General features: G+C 37.5%; 1 protein-coding gene across 6 annotated transcripts in view; it reads left to right on the plus strand.

Annotated features, from left to right (window-relative positions):
• ZDHHC21 (zinc finger DHHC-type containing 21) overlaps positions 1-24,984 on the plus strand; it is a 75,261-nt gene that overhangs the window by 34,174 nt on the left and 16,103 nt on the right. For 5 of the 6 annotated variants that reach the window (XM_027549215.1, XM_027549220.1, XM_027549219.1 and 2 more), the window contains one exon: positions 19,049-19,165. In XM_027549215.1, coding sequence (XP_027405016.1) covers positions 19,049-19,165 — 117 coding nt within the window. Of the gene's footprint in view, positions 1-16,190; positions 19,029-19,048; positions 19,166-24,984 lie in introns of those variants that run through there. The other variant, XM_027549218.1, reaches the window with a different exon arrangement.

A 24,984-nucleotide genomic window follows, 5' to 3' on the forward strand; every position in this document is an offset into this window, starting at 1 on the left:
AATTTACAGTTTTACTTCTTCCTTTCTAATTGAATATCTTATTTATTTTGCTTGCCTAATTATTTTGATATCCAGTGTTGAATATTCATGATGAGAATGGTTGTTCTTATCTCATTCTTGCTCTTAGAGGAAAATCTTTCAGCTTTTTATTGAGTGTGATGTTTCTGTGGGCTTGTCATATATGGCCTTTATTATATTGAAATACGTTCCCCCCTATACCTGGCTTGTTGAGTTTTTATTGTGAATGGATATTGAATTTTGTCAAGTGCTTTTCTGTGTCCTTGGAGAAGATCAACCATTCCCATAGAAAAGAAATGCAAAAAAGCAAAATGGCTGTCTGGGGAGGCCTTACAAATAGCTGTGAAAAGAAGAGAAGCGAAAAGCAAAGGAGAAAAGGAAAGATATAAGCATCTGAATGCAGAGTTCCAAAGAATAGCAAGAAGAGATAAGAAAGCTTTCTTCAGTGATCAATGCAAAGACATAGAGGAAAACAACAGAATGGGAAAGACTAGGGATCTCTTCAAGAAAATCAGAGATACCAAAGGAACATTTCATGCAAAGATGAGCTCGATAAAGGACAGAAATGGTATGGACCTAACAGAAGCAGAAGATATTAAGAACAGGTGGCAAGAATACACAGAAGAACTGTACAAAAAAGAGCTTCACGACCCAGATAATCACGATGGTGTGGTCACTGACCTAGAGCCAGACATCCTGGAATGTGAAGTCAAGTGGGCCTTAGAAAGTATCACTACGAACAAAGCAAGTGGAGGTGATGGAATTCCAGTTGAGCTATTCGAAATCCTGAAAGATGATGCTGTGAAAGTGCTGCACTCAATATGCCAGCAAATTTGGAAAACTCAGCAGTGGCCACAGAACTGGAAAAGGTCAGTTTTCATTCCAATCCCAAAGAAAGGCAATGCCAAAGAATGTTCAAACTCCCGCACAATTGCACTCATCTCACACGCTAGTAAAGTAATACTCAAAATTCTCCAAGCCAGGCTTCAGCAATATGTGAACCGTGAACTTCCTGGTGTTCAAGCTGGTTTTAGAAAAAGCATAGGAACCAGAGATCAAATGGCCGACACCCGCTGGATCATGGAAAAAGCAAGAGAGTTCCAGAAGAACATCTATTTCTGCTTTATTGACTATGCCAAAGCCTTTGACTGTGTGGATCACAATAAACTGTGGAAAATTCTTCAATAGATGGGAATACCAGACCACTTGATCTGCCTCTTGAGAAATTTGTATGCAGGTCAGGGAGCAACAGTTAGAACTGGACATGGACCAACAGACTGGTTCCAAATAGGAAAAGGAGTTCGTCAAGGCTGTATATTGTCACCCTGTTCATTTAACTTATATGCAGAGTACAACATGAGAAATGCTGGACTGGAAGAAGCACAAGCTGGAATCAAGATTGCCGGGAGAAATATCAATAACCTCAGATATGCAGATGACACCACCCTTATGGCAGAAAGTGAAGAGGAACTCAAAAGCCTCTTGATGAAAGTGAAAGAAGAGAGTGAAAAAGTTGGCTTAAAGCTCAACATTCAGAAAACGAAGATCATGGCATCCAGTCCCACCACTTCATGGGAAATAGATGGGGAAACAGTGGAAACAGTGTCAGACTTTATTTTTGGGGGCTCCAAAATCACTACAGATGGTGACTGCAGCCATGAAATTAAAAGACGCTTACTCCTTGGAAGGAAAGTTATGACCAACTTAAATAGCATATTCAAAAGCAGAGACATTACTCCGCCAACAAAGGTCCGTCTAGTCAAGGCTATGGTTTTTCCTGTGGTCATGTATGGATGTGAGAGTTGGACTGTGAAGAAGGCTGAGCGCCGAAGAATTGATGCTTTTGAACTGTGGTGTTGGAGAAGATTCTTGAGAGTCCCTTGGACTGCAAGGAGATCCAACCAGTCCATTCTGAAGGAGATCAGCCCTGGGATTTCTTTGGAAGGAATGATGCTAAAGCTGAAACTCCAGTACTTTGGCCACCTCATGCAAAGAGTTGACTCATTGGAAAAGACTCTGATGCTGGGAGGGATTGGGGGCAGGAGGAGAAGGGGACAACAGAGGATGAGATGGCTTGATGGCATCACTGACTCGATGGATGTGAGTCTGAGTGAACTCCGGGAGTTGGTGATGGACAGGGAGGCCTGGCGTGCTGCCATTCATGGGGTCGCAAAGAGTCGGACACGACTGAGGGACTGATCTGGTCTGATCTGATTAATGTAGTGTATTGATACAATCAGTCATTGATTGATTTGCAGATGTTGAAGCATCTTTCATCCCTGGAATTAAATCCCACTTGATCATGGTGTGTGATCCTATTAACATATTGTTGAATTTGGCTTGCTAATATTTTGTTGAGGAACTTTACATCTTTGTTCATCAGATATATGGGTCTATACTTTTTGTGTTACTGGTTTTTACATCTGGTTAATACTGGCTTTGTACAATATTTCTCACTGTTAGAATTTCTGGTTTTTCATAGATCACTTCTCTGGTGAAATTCTTCTTTTGGCATTAAATTTTGAACATTTTAATGCAAGTTCTTTTAATGTTTGTGTCTGATATCTTCAGTGTTGAAATCCAATTATGAGTCTGTTACTGTTGACTTTGTTCTTCTCTCTTTTAGTTTCAGATATTTGTCCTTTTTTCTGATACATCTGATAAGTTTTGTTAGATACTAGGCATTTGGTTGATGAAAGCACCTGGTTGATGCTTTCTTTTTCAAGATATGATTTACTTGTCTTTGTGGGCAGTCAGTAAGAGAGGACTCATCTTGATCCAGCCAAAAATTTGTGTAATAAATATTTCTAAGGCTAAGTAACAGAACAGTGGTCTTAATACAGCAGTTATTTTGAAGATGAAATTTACAACATTTGTTGAGACTTTGTAAGGGCTTACGATTTGGGTTTTGTCTTCATGAAGAACTAGTTTCCGTTTCTCCGTTCTCTTATGTTGTAGCCCTTCAGGGCTTCTTCAGCTGGAAACTTCACTGTGTACAGTGGCTTCCGCCGTGCTGTTTCCCAGCGCTGGGGGAGTGTAGACGGCTCTGAGCCTCCACTTCTGCTTGACCTTTTGTACAGTCCTGTTTATGAGTTGACAGTTACCTTTAGGTAAAAAACTGTGGGATGTAGGACTCACCTTAGTGCATTTCTACCTTTTCTGGGATGTTGGTCGTTTATGTCCTGGCTAATTTGGCTGCTTCTCAGTGTCTTCAGTCAGCTGCTTATTTACCAATTAATTGGGTCTTATCTGATTTTTAGTAGTGTTCTTATTGGTAGGGTTATTCTCATACAATCTCCTCTTTCATAAGTATCATTGGCATACAGTTTTGTTTAAAAATTTCTTCCCTAGTGATTTTATCATTGCTTCCTAACTGCACAACTCCAGGAGACAGCCCTCATATCGTAATCTGTGTAAACAGTATCCTTTGGAGTTGTACAAAAGAATGCTCCTGTAACTGTAAGGTTTGAGAGCTGTTATTGTACTGTAGAGAATTAAGCTGGTGATGGACTTTATAGTATCAGTAGAGTTAAACCAGATGGAGAAACGAAGGAAATCGTTGCTGGACAAGAGAATAACAAAAGGCTAAAAGGCTTGAGGCAGTTAATTGGAAATTGGTTTTAAGGTCACATTTGTTCTAAGATACTGATAAACTCTATAGAAAATATTCTTAAGTCTAAATAATAGAAAACTCTCCTTACTATAGCAGGTTATTATTATTATTATTTTGGTAATGACATCGTATTTTCTATAAAGGTAGAAAACTACCAGTAATTTCAGTACAAAAATCACTACTGGTGTTTTTTATAAAGTAGTGTTTTGTAGTGGAATATTCTTCAAACAATCCTGCCCCGTCCATTTTTTCCTAAGCCCTTGCCTGACTCATTTTTCTCTAAAACAAACAAAAAAGGTATATCCAGCTCTTTGTTTTGTATGTAAAGTTGTTTTGATAGTATCAGGAACCTTCTTCATAAAACTTGCTGTTCTTTCTGTTATTTGGGCTGTGGTATAAAGATCCCCAGATATCCCTAATTATCTTTGGAGATCGTGTTACTGGTTACTGTGCTTCTTTCTTGTGGAGAAAAAGTACAAAGTATGCCGTGGTCTTTGACCCTGTATTCTGTCAGCCAGAGGAAGTGAAAGCTTTAGTCTGTATTTTCTTTATGCCCCTTCAGGTAGATAGATGGCAGCATATGTCTTTTCTAGACCATCTTCAGTTCTAAAGCTGAGTGCTTATTCTCTAGGTGGGAAAAGAAAGTGTTAACAACTCTTGCTTAGGTTTTTGTTTCTTTTTTTCTTTTTCTTAAATGTGAAAGTATTCATTAAACAAGAGAAAAAGACTCACTTTTAAACTTGTGGTGATGTTACTTAACCTGTATTTAGGAGAAAACTGGTAGATTATCGGTTAAATGCACAGGAAAGAAAGAATTGAGAGAAAGCAGGCCGGTTCACAAACTCTGGGAAGTAAAGGGTTTGGAACCTGATTTTCTTCCATTTCTCTCTTTTCTTGGCTTTGCCTTTTGAGGAAAGTACATTCTCTGCTGGATTGTTTTAATAGCTTTGCAATAACCCCTTTGTTTTTGAGAGTAACTTAATGCTTTTTAGATTTCTTCTTAATCTTTACTTTTAAAATATCCACCTATCATGGGCTTCAAGGATTTATGTGTTTTTACTATGTGAAGTTTTAAGGAAATGCTTTAATATATCCCTTAGTTAGAGAAAGGGGTAATAAGAAAAAAGGAAGACAAGAAATTTATTCACCGTGAATTAGTGCCCCAAATCAGGATTTATTTTTGTGTTGTAAATATTGATTTATAGCCTAAGTCTTATACTAAAGAAGGCCTACAAACCCAAGAAGAATTAGTATTACCATCTTCTTTGTGAATAGTAACTAAAAAAATCTCTAAATTCTCAGGTAATATTAAGACAAAAATTCATATTTAGAAAATTGCAGAAACATAAGTAATAGGTGTCTTTCTAAATAAATGGGGATAAATAAAATATTTTCAGTTAGAATCATAGAATCCAAAATTAATAAAAATTATAAACTTGGAGATATTTGTAGGAGTTTTTCAAATGTTAGATGTCAGATTAATTCAACCATCATTTGTATTTATCATGTGACTATAATGTTATTTTTTATTTAAAATCCTTTTGAAAATAATGTCTTCCTTTAAGTATGATTGGAATGAAAATCATCTTAAAGATTTTAAAACTTCTACATTGGGGAGCAATTTGGCATTTTAAATTAATAAAATGGACAGATATTAAAGAAAATAAATTTTCTTTGGTCAGAGTCTGTATTTGACTATTTTTTACATTTTAAATAAATTTTAAATGTTTATAAGCAAATGTCTGGTCATTTGGCATCTTGTTAAATTATAAAAATGTAGTTTAACTATTTACAAAATAAATTACAAAAATGTAGTTGATCTTATTGTATGCTAATTGTTTACCAAAACCGTTATTAGAAAATTATAACATTTTAATTAAATATGAGGGAAAATATCACTATAATTAGGGAGTATGCTTTCTATAGTTCATTATTTATTGATCCATGAATATTTCATTCATTTATTTCAGAAATTTTACTTTATATTTTTCTTGGTTTGTAACAATTGAAGTAGTGGAAAATGTCAACTCTCTTAAAATACCATGAGAGGATAAGTAGTGTGGTTCCCATTGTACAGAAAAGGTACTGAGATTCAGAGAGGTCCAGTAACTTGTCTAAGCAGAGAATTATCCCACCTGGCAGAGGTGTGTTTGGGTCCATTTCTGTCTGTCCCTGAGTGAGTATTCTTTCTGTACTTATCAAGTTACTATTTCACTGTTTGCACTTTACCCTGAGGAAGATTTTTCAGCAGTTTAAAAAATAGTCAAACATCCACAAAATCTCCAGAGAAATCTTATTGAATCTCCTGATTGGTAAATTCATACTTGGCTGTTTTCATTTTTAATTGAATCAGCACATTTTTAGTAGTTAATCTAATGTAAAGATTGTCAAAATACATGTTATAAAAGCATTATAGAAAGTTAAAAATATTTTAAAAAATATGTACATGCTGACAATCACACATTGTAGGCAGTACTATCTCTATACTTTCTATGTGAGAAAATAAGAGATTATTTTCTTTCTTCAATAATTTGTAACTATTAGCATAGAGTTTATGCAACTAATCATTTCTGAAGTAACATCTTTTAAATTGTTTTTAGATGAAGTAGATTCAGATAATTTCTAGTTGATTCTTTTGTATCTATTTTTATATGAAGGGCAAAAACTAATATATTAACTGCATTTAAGGCTATGGGGTAAGTGGCAGAAGTGGGAAAGGATGGGAGAGAATTTCAATAAAGGACATGTTGCCAGTATTCAGGAGAGGAAAATAAATAATGTTTAGCAGTCCAGCCAACTCTTCTGCTAGGAAGATGCTTTATTATTATTCCAATTAGCTCCTATCTAATAGTGTTGCTAGGGATTGATGTCAGATAGAACCTTGCCATGGAGTTATTTGCATAGATTTTTGGCTAACAAAGAATAGAAGTAGCTAGAGGACTTGGTTGCAGGTAGCTTTGAGTATTAATAAATCTCTTTATAATTTAGTTTAATCTTCTTATATAATCAATCTTAAAGTATACTGAGTACTTCAATTATGTATTGCTATTTTAAAAAATGATTTAGGCTTTACTCTATATTTATATAGAGTCATTTAGTGTGGAAATTTTAGAATGAATACAATTTCTGGAAATATGTATTTAGTTTATTTTTGGCAAGAATAGCCAAGAATAGTGTGAAATTGAGATAAATATGAAATGAAAATTATTTCATTAACAAGTATAGAGATAATTTGGGGTTTTTTTTGTCTCTTTCTTGAAATGCTAGTCGAAGTAGCATCTCTTGGTAAATTTTTCTTTCCTTGTTTTTTTTTTTTTGCTTGGAAGGTATGGTGTCAGATGTGTAATTAGTTAATATATGTAAAAAACAACTATATAAGAATACCCTACTGTTCTAACAGTTGTCAGTTCTGTGTGTCGTATATCCTTGTGCTTTTACCGACAGGTGGAACAAAGAAACCTTATACTAAATCTTGACCTTGCCTTGCAGTGCCAGGTGTCCTGAATGTATGTCCTCATTAAATTCTATATAGCTAATTACTTATGAATATTATTACACTTAGTGTAAAAACTTAGCAGTTTTATTTCTCTGTGAGAATATTTCAGTCACTGTGAGTTTAAGTGGTTAAATGCTGACGGCAATTTTATAATCTCACTCATCTCTCATTTTTTATCAAACACATATAGCAAGAAAGTATGGTATCCTGCTTTCTTACCAATTTGCTCTAACTTTTCTAGAGTTTTTCCTGCTAAAAGATAGGAAGGCAGACAAAATTATTTTTCTGAGATATTTTACCCTCAGTCATGAACCTGGCAGTCAGGTGCCAGTGAAATTTGCTCCCTGAGAAAGCGGCATTTATATCTGTATCCAAATATATAATGTATGATTCTGATCACTCAGCAAGAGCCTTGAGAGTGATTTTTTTTTTCCATTCAGATATTAATTTCCACTAGGATTTAACAAAACTGAAAAGTACATTTTACCTGGGGACTGGAGGTGAGAGTACTGTACAGTATAATCCTGTAACTTCTTTGTGTGTGATTTTGAATGTAATGATAAAATTGAAGCTGAAGCCCATTGCAGAAAGTGCTGCTAACTGTACATATATGGTAGGATTTTACTTTATGCAAAAGCAAGTGCCACATGAACCTAACCTCAGCATGTGAAGTTGCTTATTTAGCCATTTTCAAAATTAAATCTGTATATTTTAGATATCTTAGTTGTGATCTTAGCTATTTTCATTTTTGAAAAACAGAGAAAACAAACCCCTGCCAGGAGTACAGTGGGGAAAGAAGGGAGAGTTTGATAAGGATATCTGGAGACACTTGTGATTGTCACAACTGGGAGAGTGCTACGGGCATTTAGCCGGGATGCTGCTAAATGTCCTGCATAGTGCCATCCCTTATAAAAGAGGATGATTTGGCACAAAGTGTAGTAATGTGGAGGCTGACAAACCCCTTCACAGTAGCAGAAAGATCACAGATACCTCTCATGTTAATTTTCAGGCTAGTCTCATAAAAACACAGAAAATGGGGACTTCTGTGGTGGTCCAGTGGTTAAGACTATGTGCTTCCACTGCACGGGGCACAGGTTTGATCCTTGGTTGGGGAACTAAGATCCCACATGCTAGGCCAGCAAAAAAAAAAAAACCCCAAAAACAGAAAATAACTTACAAATAATCAAATCAGATCAGTTGCTCAGTCGTGTCCGACTCTTTGCGACCCCATGAATCGCAGCACGCCAGGCCTCCCTGTCCATCACCAACTCCCGGAGTCCACTCAGACTCACGTCCATCGAGTCAGTGATGCCATCCAGCCATCTCATCCTCTGTCGTCCCCTTCTCCTCCTGCCCCCAATCCCTCCCAGCATCAGAGTCTTTTCCAATGAGTCAACTCTTTGCATGAGGTGGCCAGAGTACTGGAGTTTCAGCTTTAGCATCATTCCTTCCAAAGAAATCCCAGAGCTGATCTCCTTCAGAATGGACTGGTTGGATCTCCTTGCAGTCCAAGGGACTCTCAAGAGTCTTCTCCAACACCACAGTTCAAAAGCATCAATTCTTCAGCACTCAGCCTTCTTCACAGTCCAACTCTCACATCCATACATGACCATAGGAAAAACCATAGCCTTGACTAGACGGACCTTTGTTGGCAAAGTAATGTCTCTGCTTTTGAATATGCTATCTAGGTTGGTCATAACTTTCCTTCCAAGGAGTAAGCGTCTTTTAATTTCATGACTGCAGTCACCATCTGCAGTGATTTGGAGCCCCAAAAAATAAAGTCTGACACTGTTTCCACTGTTTCCCCATCTATTTCCCATGAAGTGATGGAACCGGATGCCATGATCTTCGTTTTCTGAATGTTGAGCTTTAAGCCAACTTTTTCACTCTCCACTTTCACTTTCATCAAGAGGCTTTTTAGTTCCTCTTCATTTTCTGCCATAAGGGTGGTGTCATCTGCATATCTGAGGTTATTGATATTTCTCCCAGCAATCTTGATTCCAGCTTGTGCTTCTTCCAGCCCAGCATTTCTCACGATGTACTCTGCATATAAGTTAAATAAACAGGGTGACAATATACAGCCTTGACGTACTCCTTTTCCTATTTGGAACCAGTCTGTTGTTCCATGTCCAGTTCTAACTGTTGCTCCCTGACCTGCATACAAATTTCTCAAGAGGCAGATCAGGTGGTCTGGTATTCCCATCTCTTTCAGAATTGTCCACAGTTTATTGTGATCCACACAGTCAAAGGCTTTGGCATAGTCAATAAAGCAGAAATAGATGTTTTTCTGGAACTCTCTTGCTTTTTCCACAATAGTTATAAATAAAATTGCTTTCTACTGATTAAGACTATTACCACTTTGGATGTAAAGTTTTCTTTGTAAAACAGTTTTTTATTTTCAAAAATTTTGAAGAACGCTCATGAATCATTTAAAAAATATTTGTCGAGTGTCTTCTCTGTGCACAGTGCCTCTTCTAGGCTCTGAAGATGCAGCAGAGACCACAATAAAGTTCCTGAATTAAGGAGCCTACATCCTAATTGGAGGAGCCAGGTGATAAGCAAATATATGGTATACAAGGTTAGTATTATGAAGTACATAATAAAGGTGGGTAAGGGATAGAAAGTAATGCTGATACAGTCATAGGCGGCCTTTCCCATATTGACACTAGAGCAGAGATCTGAAACTCAAGCATGTAACTGATACTGGGAGGAAGAGCATTCCAGAGAGAGGAAAGCACCCATGCCAAGAATGTGAGGTGGGAGCATGCTTGATATTTTCAAGGTACGGTAAGGAGGCCAGTGTATCTTGAGTGGAGAGAGATAGGACAGCAGTAGTAGGAGATAACTGAGAGCAGTGAGAGCTGGGGTTGGAGGCTTTGTTTTTTCAGGAGGTTTAATTTAAAGATTGGGACTTTGGAATCTATTGAAGGATTTTTAGCAAAATTACACAAACTCATATACATTTTAGAAGGAAAACTGATTGCTAGGAAGAATAAATTTAGGGACAATGATGGCAGCAAAAAGATCAGTTACTAGACTATTAAAATACAGTCCCAACAAGGTGACAGTGGATAGGGTAATCGTGAAAGTGTTGAAAAGTGGTGCCTTATAGTTTAAGAGCTAACAGGATTTGGAGATGATTGGGATGTGGGATATGAGATAGAAAGTGACAAGCTAAGTATGATTGCAAGGTTTTATGTCCTGAACTGGAAGAATAGAGATACCATTTACTGAGAGGGAGGAGCCTGGAGGAAGACTAAATTTTAGGAAAAAGTTAAATTTTGTATCTGTTGAAGTACCAATTCAGTATCCAAGAACAGATGTTAAGTAGATAGATATAGAAGTCTGGATTTCAGTAGAGTGGTGTGAGCTAGATATATAAGTTTGGGGCCTTTAGGTATAAAGATGGCATTTAAAGCCATGGAAACTGATAGGAGATTTTCTAGGGAGTGAGTATAGATAGACAAGAAAAGAGATCTTAAGACTAAGCTCTGTGTGTGTTAGTTGCTCAGTCATGTCTGACTCTGCAGCCCCATGGACTGCAGCATGCCAGGTTTCCCCATCCTATGCTATCTCCCGGAGTTTGCTCAAACTCATGTCCATTAGGTCTGTGATGCCATCCAGCCATCTCATCCTCTGTCATCCTTTTCTCTTCCTACCTTCAATCTTTACCAGCATCAGGATCTTTTTCAATGAGGCGGCTCTTCACAATAGGTGGCCATCGTATTGGAACTTCAGCATCAGTTCTTCCAGTGGATATTCAGGGTTGATTTCCTTTAGCATTGACTGGTTTGATCTCCTTGCTGTCCAAGGGACTCTCGGAGAGTGTTTTGCCTGTGTTCTACTCTAGGAGTTTTATAGTTTCTGGTCTTAAATGTTTAGATCTTTAATCCATTTTGAGTTTATTTTTGTGTATGGTGTTAGAAAGTGTTCTAGTTTCAGTCTTCTCCAGCATCACAGTTCGAAAGCTTCAGTTCTTTAGCACTCGGCCTTCTTTATGGTCCAACTGTCACAGCCATATGTGACTACTGGAAAAACCATAGCTTTGACTACACAGACCTTTGTAGGCCAAGTGATATCTCTGCTTTTCAATACACTGCCTAGTTTTGTCATAACTTTCCTTTCAAGGAGTGAGCGTCTTTTAACTTTGTGGTTGTAGTCATCATCCACAGTGATTTTGGAGCCCAGGAAAATAAAATTTGTCACTGTTTCCACTTTTTCCTCTTCTGTTTGCCATGAAGTGATGGAACTGGATGCCATGATCTTAGTCTTTTGAATGTTGAGTTTTAAGCCAGTTTTTTCACTCTCCTCTTTCACCATCATCAAGAGACTCTTTAGTTCTTCTTTGCTTTCTGCCTTTGGAGTGGTGTCATCTGCATATCTGAGATTGTTGATAGTTCTCCCTGCAATCTTGATTCTAGTTTGTGAGTCATCCAGCCCGGGATTCCAAGTGATGTACTCTGCATGTAAGTTAAATAAGCAGGGTGACAATATACTGCCTTGATGTACTCCTTTCCCAGTTTTGATCCAGTCCATTCATTGTTCCACGTCTGGTTCTAACTGTTGCTTCTTGACCTGCATACAGGTTTCTCGGGAGACAGGTAAGATGGTCTGGTATTTCCATCTCTTTTAAGAATTTTGCAGTTTGTTGTGATCCACACAGTTAAAGGCTTTCACATAGTTAGTGAAGCCAAACTAGATGTTTTCTTGGAAGTACCTTGCTTTTGTCTATGACCTTGAAGATCATAGATGTTGGCAATTTGATCTCTGGTTCCTCTGCCTTTTCAAAATCCAGCTTGTACATCTGGAATTTCTCAGTTCATGTAATGTTAAAGCCTAGCTTGAAGGGTTTTGAGCATTACCTTGCTAGCATGTGAAATGAGTACAATTGTATGATAGTTTTAACATTCTTTGGCATTGCCCTTCTTTGGGATTGGAATGAAAACTGACGTTTTCCAGCCCTGTGGACACTGCTGAGTTTTCCAAATTTGGTGGCATATTGAGTGTAGCACTTAACAGCATCATCTTTTAGGATTTGCAGTAGCTCAGCTGGAATTCCATCACCTCCACTAGCTTTGTTTGTACTGATGCTTCCTAAGGCCCACTTAACTTCGCAGTCCGGGATGTTTGGCTCTAGGTGAGTGATCACACCATTGTGGTTGTCTGGGTCATTAAGATCTTTTTTGTATACTTCTTCTGTGTATTCTTGCCCCCTCTTGTTAATATCTTCTGCTTCTGTTAGGTCCATACTGTTTGTGTCCTTTATTGCCCATCCTTGAATGAAATGTTCTCTTGGTAGCTACAATTTTCTGAAAGAGATCTCTAGTCTTTCCTATTCTGTAGTTTTCCTCTATTTCTTTGCATTATTCACTTAAGAAGGCTTTCTTTTTTTTCCTTGCTTTTCTCTAGAACTCTGCATTCAGGTGGGTATATCTTTCCCTTTCTCCTTTGCCTTTGACTTCTCTTCTTTTCTCAGCTATTTGTAAGGCCTCCTCAGAGAACCCCTTTGCCTTCTTGCATTTCTTTTTCTTGGGGATGGTTTTGGTCACCACCTCATGTACAATGTTATGTGTTACAACTTTTTTTTTTTTTTAGGGCTTTTTAAAATATAAAATATGTATTTTTGGCTACACTGGGTCTTTGTTGGTGTGCACAGGCTTTCTCTAGTTGTGGTGAGTAGGGGCCACTCTGGAGCTGCTGTGTGTGGGCTTTTCATTGCGGTGGCCTATCTTGTTGCAGAGCACAGGCTCTAAGAGCATGGGCTGCGGTAGTAGTGGCTTGTGGACCCCGAGCAAGGGCTTGTGGTTGTGACACATCGGGTAGTTGCTCCATGGCACATGGAATCTTCCTGTATCAGGGATGGAATCAGGTGGATTCTTATCCACTGCGCTCCCGGGAAAATCGACAACTGTTGTTTTATAATAAATCTTGTTATATAGTATAGGAGTGTTTCTCAGCCTTTTTATTTCCATTATTTCTGTTCCCCTCAGGAGCCTTTTTAGACGCTTTCTCCTTTTCTCTCTGTGAAGTTAAATACTAAAGGAATAAGATTTTATCAGGTAGGACTGATTTTGCTGCTGCTGCTGCTAAGTCACTTCAGTCGTATCTGACTCTGTGCGACCCCATAGACTGCAGCCCACTAGGCTCCCCCGTCCCTGGGATTCTCCAGGCAAGAACACTGGAGTGGGTTGCCATTTCCTTCTCCAATGCATGAAGGTGAAAAGTGAAAGTGAAGTCTCTCAGTCGTGCCCGACTCTTAGCGACCCCATGGACTGCAGCCTACCAGGCTCCTCCGTCCATAGGATTTTCCAGGCAAGAGTACTGGAGTGGGGTGCCATTGCCTTCTAGGACTGATTTTGGCCACAAATCACTGTAATAGCTAAGATTTTTTATCCTCCAGGAACCAATTTTCTCTCTCCTGGGGGCAGTACTGCCCCTACTGAGAATGCACGCAGTAGAACAAATCCTCCCCTTGTTCTTTTTATATAGGAGTGCTGTGCTGTCCTTTGCCTTTATTTTTCCAATGAAATTTGGAAACTGCTTACTTGGCAGTTTACAAATCAAAAGAAAGTGAAAAACTCCTACCAGTAGGACTCTACTGGTGGAGGACGTTTATTGGGATTGTATTAATTCTCTACGTCAGTTTGGATAACTGACATCTGTGCATTACTGAGTTTCCTGATCGTTAACATAGTATAGCAGCAGGAACAATCTGGAAACATGGGTAATCCCATGATGATGAGTGAGTAGTTAAAACTTTTTCTGAAAAGAATATCCACACATTTACTAGTGAGTTCTAACTCTGTCATGTATGAAAGGGAATGATAATTCCAGTCTTATGCCGACTTATTAAAATAATAGGTAAAGGGAACTCTCCCCAACTCATTTTATGTGTATAACATATGTTGGATATATAACCTATCAAAGATAATAAGAAAAAGAAAGAAAATTAGACTAGTCTGATTATGAACATAGATAAACAACCCCTAAACAAAATTTTAGCCAACTGTATCTGGTTATATATAACCAGCCTAGACAAGTTAAGTTTATCTTAGGAATGAAAGGTTATTTTTACACTAAAAAATCAATCAGTATACTTTATCACACTAGCAGATTAGGGAAAATCCCCAGGTGTATGAAGACTACATGTATCAGTGTATGAAGACAAAGATACAATTCAGCCTCTATTCATGTATAAACTCTTAGCAAACTAGAACTAGAGAGCTTTTTGAGTGAGATAAATGGTTCCAAAACAAACCAACAACCAAAAACCACACACAGAACACAACACAGCAGCTGTAGCTTGTTTAATGATAAAATGTTGACCTCCAAGTTGTGGGACAAAGTATTGATGCCTCTGTGCCCCCGTAACCATTGTTATGAAACACGGTGCTAGGAATTCTAGTCTATACAGTGAAGCAAGAAGAAGAAACAGTAAAACTGCTGAAATAAATAAGCCCATCGTTACTCTTGTGTAAATATAATGTAAAAGTCATGATGGCATGATTGTGTAAATAATTTATTCATAGATTCTTTGGGATTTTTAAAGAAAGTTTAAGAAGTGTGACTCTAGTAAAATATTTTAAAAAATCAGTTTTACTTCTGAATGCCAGCAAGCAGTGCTTTAGACAGTGAAATTAATAGCAGAACTGTTTATAATTGAATCAAGAAATAGGAAGTTCCTGAATTAAATCTGACCAGAAGACGCACAAGACCTCTAGTGGAAAATTGTGACTCTTAGTGGAGAGAATATGTCAGGTGTGTGTGTATCTGAGTGTGTATGTCATAACTTGAAATCTGATTCAAAAGTTATTATGGAAATATAAATTATAGTTGACCGTTGAACAACACAGATTGGAACTATGCAGCACTGCTTACCTGTGTGTATTTCCAGTAGTAACTACTCCAGCGGTTGGTTGAATCTCCTGATGCTGAGGAACTGTGGGTATTGATTGCCTACTATGAATTACGTACAGATTAACCCCCGTGTTGTTCAATGGTCAGCTGTGTTTAGAATAGCCAATATTCCTTTTTTAATTGAAGTATACTTAATTTACCATTATATCTTATTTTCAGATGTAGCACACTTAGTGATTCAATATTTTATAATATTTAAATATTTAAATTTATTACAATACAAAGGCTGAATTTCCCTATCCTGAACAATATATCCTTGTTGCTTATCTATTTAACACTTCGTAGTTTGTGTCTCTTAACCCCATAACAAGATATTCTTGAAAAAGAACAAGTTGGGATAATTTGGCCACCTAGATATGGAGAGTTAGTACAAAGCCAGGGTAACAAAGATGTGCTCACAAGTATGGGGGTAAATAAACCAAGAAAACTGAATGGAAGAGCCCACATCAGACTCATGCATGTATGGAGACTTGACCTCTGATCGCTGAGGAAAGGCCAGGTTTTTAAATAAACCATCTTGGAACTATTGAATATCCATACAATAAAAGTAAATTCAGAACCATGTATTTCTCTGTGTACAAAAATGAGTTCCAAGTGGATTAGTGACCCAAATATGAAAGGCAAAATTATAAAGCTTTTAAAAGCTTTAGAAGATGATATAGAATGTCATTATTACCTCAGGATTGGGAAAGATTTACTAAATATGGAATAAAAAGCACTAAAAGAAAAGATTGATAAATTGGACTACATTAAGAATGTGGGGTTATCAAAAGTTGCCATAAAGAGAATGAAAAAGTAGACTCAGAGTATGAAAAGATATTGTAATAAGCAATAGAAACATAGCATCGAAAATGTCTGAAGAACCAATCAGTGACCTTTCCCTTAAGTTAGGGATGAGGGATTGGATATGACGGGGAAGAAATGCAGTGAGGAGAGCCTGTGTATGTTCTCAGATGTCCAGGTTCTTTTCTCTAAACTGAACTTGTGTTTTCCGTGTTCATCTATGTATAAACTCATTTCTTAACAAAAATGGGAAGAAATGAAAACTATAAACACAGTTACTGTATTATTAGTTTTCTAGGGCTGATACAGTTTACCACAGACTGGGGACACCAACAACAGAAAGACATTTTCTCATAATTCCAGAGCCTGGGAGCCCACGATTGGGACGTCAGCAGTTCTGGCTCCGCTGGAGGCCTTTCTGCAGGTGGCCCCTCGTCGCAGTGCCCTCGTGTGGTCTCGCCTATGGGCTTCAACATGCATGTGTCTCTCTGTGTTTCTCAGTTTCCTCCTAATAAGGGTACTCGTCGGATTGGATTAGTGCCCACCCTAAGCGTCGCATTTAACTTCATCTGCTCTCTAAAGGCCTTTTCTCCAAATATGGTAACATTCTGAAGTACTGAAGATGGGGTGGGATGAGGACTTCAACATACAAGTTTTTGGAGAGCCATAATTCAGGCTTAACACTGATTATGTAGTAAAGCTTCGAATAGCAAATGGGTACTTGTGATTTAGATAAAATTTCCCAAGCCAATTTTTGGATTCAAAAGTACTGTATCTAAAAAAAAAAATAAAGAAAAATCGAAGGTAGAAGTAAAGATGTTGTGCTCTGGAGATGTGTGTTAAATGCCTCAAAATATGGATTTAGTACTAATGTTAATTATGTGTGTATAAAATTGAAATACATTTTTTGAAAAAGTGATAAAAAGCAACTTTTGAATTATTTTACTATTTTACACAAATACTCTTAATAATAAATGTATATCTAAGTAGATAAATGTAATTTTACATAGATCTTTTCATCCCTAAGAGGTATAAATTCTAGTTGGCAAAGAGTTTTTTAATCTTTTCACTGGGGAAAAAGAGGATGCATTTTATTTGGTCACATGTGTCACAGATTTTCCTTGGCTTACAGTGGGATGCATCATGATAAACCCATCCTAAATTGAAAATATCTGAAGTTGCACTATCTTAAAGTCAAAAAATCATAAGGTGAACCATTGTAAATTGGGGACCATATGTTTTTTTATTAGTGTGAGCTCTACATAGCACAGTGTGTGAATTCCTAAAATTTGCCCCACTGTGCAAAATCATTCAAAGAAAACCATAGGGGTTATGCAGAGAAATGAAAATATTCAAAAACTTTGTCAGTGACACTTAAAAAGGACACCTAATAAAAACAGCAGCATGGTTTTACATGTTAACTAGTTAAGATATGCTATAAGGAACATAGCGTTTTACCTTAGAAGAGACCTAAAATTTTCTCGTGGAAGTGAGTATCCAGAAGGGTTGCCTTATGTGAGTTATTACAAGTGATGGGAGGAGAGTCATGTGAAATTGGAGGGGCAATTTAATACCAGATGTGGATGAATGTGACTTATAACACTTATGACAAGTTGAGGTAGCGGGTAGATGTTTGACAGTGTGTATTTTGAGTATTCCAGGATGGCTTGGGTGAAGATTTTATTGTTCATCTTGGGTTTCTTGCAGATAAAATCACGTATAAACAAACACAAGAGCCTCGCTATGGTCAAATTGTTACTTAATATATCAGTCATATTGGAACATATTTGTGCTTTGAAAAAGCATCGTAGAAGAGCTTACTGTACTGAATTCGTGGTGGCATTTATAGTCCCATCTTTTCCTCCTTACATGTTTTGTAGGGATTCTCTATTCTGTTTTTACTCAAGTTTTGAAATGACTGCCTAATATGTGACTATTATGTAACATCGTAAGTGTCTTGGTGAATTTTAATTTCTTCCCGGCTAATAAACTGGGTGGTTTGAGTGTGGACTCAGAGTTGTGCTTGAGCCTGGTGGATGATCCCTGTGGTACACAGAAGAGCATCAGTTCTTTTGTTTCTAACAAGATCATTATGTTCAGTGACCTCCCTGTTGCTGGTATTGCTACCAGAGTACTGTTAAGCCTTAACCTGAATCAGTATTAAAAAAAAGCATGTGGATGGTTATGTTTTGGGGTCCTTCCCATTCCTTTGTTGCTTTTTATCCACCATGACTTTTTTACTCCAAAGCTTCGCAGCAACAGGCTTCCAGAAGTCTTTGTTCTTCCGCTTTGTCTCCCTTGACTGGACTAGTCTATCCAGAGGAGGGAGAGAGAATGAAAGAACTGTGAGGGTAATTGAAATGGCTTCTCCTTGTTTTCCTGACCTCCTGCCACAGTTTCTTTGGATCACTTTCAAGATTCTCTTCTTCATGCCCTGGGCTGGAAAATCAGCTTCCCCTCACATCTTTTCTCTTTCTAACCTTCCAGTCCAGGCATTCCTCTGTGTTTCTCCTGCCCTCTGTGCACACATTCCTGTTAAATTCCATATATAGATTCCATATAGCTCATTGTTCTGGGGTTTTGCGAAGTTGGCTTCTCTCTGTGAATAAATTGCACACTTTTTGAGGGCACAAACATAACTTTATCATTTTTACATTTCTCCTACATAGCTCAGTGCTTGGCAGTGGTAGCTGGATGAGTGAATGAATCAATGAATGAGGGGGAATTGAGGAGAGCTGTTCATGTGATCCTATTGTTTGTGTGTCCCTCTCATTTTGACCAAAATACATAATCTCCAGGTATCTTGGCCATTTGAACTTTAATATTATGAATCAGACTTGTACATTCAAGCTTTTTAGCAGTGCCATAATAAAACTTTTGTTTGATGAACCAGAAATTGTGCACCATCTTTTTTTTTTTTTTTTGGAAGAATGTTTTGTTTTTGCTCCAAATGAGCATGGGTAATTTGCAACTTTAGGATTGAGTTTTTATTTGATAATACAGTAGTAAAATCCTGTTTTTCAGCTTGCTACTGTGAACTACAAACAATTAGTTTTGATAATTTCAGATATTTATATATTTTCTAAAAGTGGAATAAACTCATAAAAGGGAAGTATAGTTCTTTTAAGATAATAAGGGAAATTGTTATGGCTCAGTTCTTGATTATTATTGCAATTGTAAGTAATTTTTGAATTGTTTTTAAGACTTTCTTTTTCTTATAGGACCTCTTTGTTGTCAGACATGAATTGGCCATAATGAGACTAGCTGCCTTTATGGGCATTACAATGTTAGTTGGAATAACTGGACTGTTTTATACTCAACTAATTGGCATCATCACAGTAAGTATGTTTTTAATGTAATGTATTTATGAACATATGTCCTAATTATGAACTTAATTCTAAAAAGTTACAGAAAGTTTAGAAATATAAAGAGAAACTTACCCATAGTCATTTATATAGTACCATTTTTGTATGCCTGTGTAATTATAAAGTAGTTATAATCAATGTACAGAATGTACATGTAATTTGGTATCCTGCTTTTAAAATTAGCTTAAAGTAGTTTTATATGGCTTCAAACTTCATGTTTATAGTTTTTGATAGTTTGATGTACTTTTTAGTGACTACATCATATTTTAATTAATCGTTTTTCTCTTGATCAGTATCTACTATGCAGTTTTTTTTCTATATTACAAATAGCTCTTTGAACATCTCTACTTTTCTCTTTTAACTACTGATTTAAGGTAAATTCCAAAAAATAGAGTTGCAGGTATAAACATTTTATTAGTAAGTAAAGGGCTTTTTTTTTTTTTTGCATGTGTTTATTAGCCAAAGTGGACTTGTCACAACAGAAAAGATTTTAAAAATGTGAAAAATAACACTGAGAAAAACAAAACAAGAAAAAAAAACTTCCAAAAAAAGTTTGGAAATACACTGCATTTCAGATGTAAATAGGCTTTCTCATTTGTTATTGGTGGGGGTGCTGCTACTGCTGCTAAGTCGCTTCAGTCGTGTCTGACTCTTTGTGACCCCATAGACGGCAGCTCACCAGTCATGTCCGGGGGAGGGGAGAGAACACTTCTTCTCCAGGCAAGAACACTGGAGTGGGTTGCCATTTCCTTCTCCAATGCATGAAAGTGAAAAAATAAAGTGAAGTCGCTTAGTCGTGTCCAACTCCTAGTGACCCCATGGACCGCAGCCCACCAGGCCCCTCCGTCCATGGGATTTTCCAGGCAAGAGTACTGGAGTGGGGTGCCATTGCCTTCTCCAGGGGATCTTCCTGACCCAGGGATTAAACCTGCATCTGCTATATTGGCAGGTGGATTCTTTACCACTGAGCCACCAGGGAAGTTCTCTCATACCCACTGCTGCTGCTAAGTCACTTCAGTCGTGTCCAACTCTGTGCGACCCCATAGACGGAAGCCTACCAGGCTCCCCCGTCCCTGGGATTCTCCAGGCAAGAACACTGGAGTGGGTTGCCATTTCCTTCTCCAATGCATGAAAGTGAAAAGTGAAAGGGAAGTCGCTTAGTCGTGTCCAACTCCTAGTGACCCCATGGACCGCAGCCCACCAGGCCCCTCCGTCCATGGGATTTTCCAGGCAAGAGTACTGGAGTGGGGTGCCATTGCCTTCTCCAGGAGGGTATAATAAAGATAATATCAGAGGTGAGAATGCAGAGGCATCAGAACCCTCATACACTGCTAGTGGGAATGTAAAATGGTGCGTATACGTTAGAAACTATTCTGACAGTTCTTTAAAAAGTTAAACATAAATTATCTTTTATTCAGCAATTCCACTCTTAGGTATATTCCCAAGAAAATTGAAACATATGTTCACACAAAAATTTGTATATGAATATTTATAGCAGCATTAGTCATAATAGGCCAAAAGTGAAAGCAGTCCACATATCTATCAGCTAAATGGATACATGAAATGTGGTGTGTCCATAAAACGGAATATTATTTGGCTTTGAAAAGAAGTGAAGTATGATGCATGCAACAACATGGATGAACCCAGAGAGCCTTATGCTGAGTGAAAGAAACCAGTCACAAAAGGTTACAGATTTGTATGACTCCATTTATATGAGTACCGATACGGGATTTGTATCTAGAACAGATATTCAATGGGGGAAGGAAAAGTCAACAAATGCTGCTGAGACAACTAGGTATCCACATGCAAAAGAATGAAGTTGAGCCCTTAACTCATACATTTATGTAAATTTACTCCAAATGTATCATAGACAAGATTTACATACAATGGCATAAATGCATACATGCACATCCCAACCCTCTTTCACAGTAGAGCTGCTACCGTTACCCTAGAACGTTCTCTCATGCCTCTTGTCAGATCTATGTGCTATGAAGAAGCAGCATTGATCTGGTTTTTTTTTTTTATCATAGATCAGAATTGGTTACAGAACTTGATTCGTATCCATTTATCTAGGTCTTCTTTCTTTCAGCATAATGTTTTTTGATTTATCCATGTTTTACATGTACTGATAATTTCTTTTTATTACCGAATATATTCCATTATATGACTATACCACAATTTGTTTATATATTCTATTAATAGACAACTGGTCTGGTTCCAGAATTTGGTAATTATCAATAAAAATGCTATGAACGTTCTTGTTCAAGTATTTTTGTGGAAACATGTTTTCATATCCTTGGGTAAATATCTAGGAAAAGAATTGCTAGTCAAGTGAAGAGGAACTAAAAAGCCTCTTGATGAAAGTGAAAGTGGAGAGTGAAAAAGTTGGCTTAAAGATCAGCATTCAGAAAACAAAGATCATGGCATCTGGTCCCATCACTTCATGGCAAATAGATGGGGAAACAGTGGAAACAGTGTCAGACTTTATTTTTCTGGGCTCCAAGATCACTGCAGATGGTGACTGCAGCCATGAAATTAAAAGACGCTTACTCCTTGGAAGGAAAGTTTTGACCAACCTAGATAGCATATTCAAAAGCAGAGACATTACTTTGCCAACAAAGGTCCGTCTAGTCAAGGCTATGGTTTTTCCAGTGGTCATGTATGGATGTGAGAGTTGGACTGTGAAGAAAGCTGAGCACTAAAGAATTGATGCTTTTGAACTGTGATGTTGGAGAAGACTCTTGAGAGTCCCTTGGACTGCAAGGAGATCCAACCAGTCCATTCTGAAGGAGATCAGCCCTGGGATTTCTTTGGAAGGAATGATGCTAAAGCTGAAACTCCAGTACTTTGGCCGACTCATGCGAAGAGTTGACTCATTGGGAAAGACTCTGATGCTGGGAGGGATTGGGGGCAGGAGGAGAAGGGGACGACAGAGGATGAGATGGCTGGATGGCATCACTGACTCGATGGACACGATTCTGGGTGAACTCCGGGAGTTGGTGATGGACAGGGAGGCCTGGCATGCTGCGATTCATGGGGTCGCAAGGATTCGACACGACTGAGTGACTGAACTGTACTGAACTAAGATAGGTTTATCTTTTATTTCATAAGAAACTGCCCGGCCTCTTCCCCAAGTGATTGTACCATTTTGCAATCTCACCAACAGTGTATGAGAATTCTGGTTACTTTACATACTCATCAATATTTATTGTTGCCAGTCTTTTTAATTGCAGCTGTTCAGTTCAGTTCAGTCGTTCAGTTTTGTCTGACTCTCTGCGACCCCAATAACCGCAGCATGCCAAGCCTCCCTGTCCATCACCAACTCCCGGACTCCACCCAAACCCATGTCCATCGAGTCGGTGATACCATACAACCATCTCATCCTCTGTCGTCCCCTTCTCCTCCTGCCCTCAATCTTTCCCAGAATCAGGGTCTTTTCAAATGAGTCAGCACTTCTCATGAGGTGGCCAAAGTATTGGAGTTTCAGCTTCAACATCAGTCCCTCCAATGAACACCCAGGACTGATCTCCTTTAGGATGGACTGGTTGGATTTCCTTGCAGTCCAAGGGACTCTCAGGAGTCTTCTCCAATACCACAGTTCAAAAGTATCAATTCTTTGGTGCTCAGCTTTCTTTATAGTCCAACTCTCACATCCATACATGACCACTGGAAAAACCATAGCCTTGACTAGACAGACCTTTGTTGGCAAAGTAATGTCTCTGCTTTTGAATATGCTGTCTATGTTGGTCATAACTTTCCTTCATAGGAGCAAATGTCTTTTAATTTCATGGCTGCAATCACCATCTGCAGTGATTTTGGAGCCCAGAAAAATAAAGTCAGCCACTGTGTCCACTGTTTCCCCATCTATTTGCCATGAAGTGATGGGACCGGATGCCATATCTTTGTTTTCTGAATGTTGAGCTTTAAGCCAACTTTTTCACTCTCCTCTTTCACTTTCACTGTTCTATAGGTTTTAATAATAAACAGTTGTTTTAATTTACATTTCCTTGATGACTAATGATATTTAACACTTCTTCATGTGTTTATTGGTCATTCATGGATTGGATGATATCTGTTTAGATATACCTTTGTTATTCAGTGGCTTGATTTATTTTCTAATATCTCTTGTGATATCTAATGGTGTTGATAAATAATATGATATTGATCATATTCCTGTGGACGAGGATAGATCTTCCCCTAAAATCTTTTTTCTCTGCTTTTATACCCATTCATAATTATCACTTTATAGTCCATTCATTAGTTGAGTCTAAATTGCCAGATTATGCTTGCATTTAAAAATTTCTACTTTTGAGTTTTTCCAAATCATATTTATATTTCCTGAAATGAAGTTTCTCTGATTTCCCTAATTTCCTATGGTTAATGACTGGAAATGGACATTTGATAGCATTGCTGTTAAGACTACAAGTTACTTCTGAGAGTCGTCAGGCTTATAGCTGACAGTAACAATTTCCTTCTCACCTAAGCAGTCCTAGTAGCTTCAGAAAATGGGGTTTGGCAGCGTAGGCTTCAAGATCATTTAAGAATGTCTGCTCTCAAATTTTTGTATCACTTCTGAGTTGGATATAAAACTACTTATCATATCTGATTCACTTCTGAGTTGGACCTAAAGTTATTTATAGTATAGTTATATAATTTATATATATATAGTTATTTATGCTTTTTCAAGGATATACAGTATCAGGTTCCCTTCTGTGTTTCAGACTACCAGTACATTAATATTAATTTTCAAATTGTATGTTCTCTTTTGCTATAATATTGAACCACATTTCATTGTCTTTCTTAAGATAGGGATATTGGTTTTAAGGTTGTGACATTTCTAAACCTGAGTGTGTGTTTGTTGCTCAGTCGTGCCAGACTCTTTGCAACCCTGTACTCTGCAGCCTGCCTGGCTCTTCTGTCCATGGTATTTTCCAGGCAAGGATACTGGAGTGGTTTGCCATTTCCTTCTCCAGGGGATCTTCCCGACCCAGGGATCAAACCCAGGTCTCCTGCTCTGCAGGCAGATTCTTTATCGGCTGAGCTACCCGGGAAGCCCCTGAGTAGAAATTCCAGTTGTTAATAAAGCTCTCTCCCAAAGTTTCATCTCTTTCTGTATACATACAGTATAGTAGACAGGTCTCATGTCTATAGAAATTAAACATTTGTGAAACATTTGAAAAAGAATGCAAGTATTAAGAGACAGAATACATTCTGTTAGTTCAGCCTTTAGTCACTGCACTTCCTCTCGAATCTAAATCCCTAAAAAAAAAAAAAGTAAATTTCAATTGCATTTACCTGGGCATTCATGGTGTACTTCAAGTACCACTCTTTGAAGAAAAAAAATTTTTTTCATTTCCAGAATGCACTACTAGCCACACTGATATAAGATTCTTTAGGGCTTAATTATATAAAGTTGTTATATATTCATTGTTTAATTTTAAATATAATGAATTGATTAGTATTTTAAATAGTATTTAGTGTTAAAATTAAAGTTTAAAATGAAGATTTTTTGCTTCCTTTCTTTATAAAATTTACCTGCTGTTTATATATTCCATTTGCCAGTCCAACCTTTAGTTACTGTACTTCCTCTTGAATCTAAATCCCTAAAAATTATAGTAAATTTCAATTGCATTTACCAGGGTTCTCATAAGGTACTTCAAGTACCACTCTTTTTAATGAAAAAAAGTTGTTTTTTTTTTTTAAAGTTTCCAGAATGCACTACTTCCCACATTGATTTAAGGTTCTTTAGGGCTTAATTATATAAAGTCGTTAATGTATTCAATATTTAATTT

The sequence above is a fragment of the Bos indicus x Bos taurus genome, chromosome 8 (assembly GCF_003369695.1).
Source record: "Bos indicus x Bos taurus breed Angus x Brahman F1 hybrid chromosome 8, Bos_hybrid_MaternalHap_v2.0, whole genome shotgun sequence".
In the NCBI taxonomy this organism is placed as follows: Eukaryota; Metazoa; Chordata; class Mammalia; order Artiodactyla; family Bovidae; genus Bos; species Bos indicus x Bos taurus.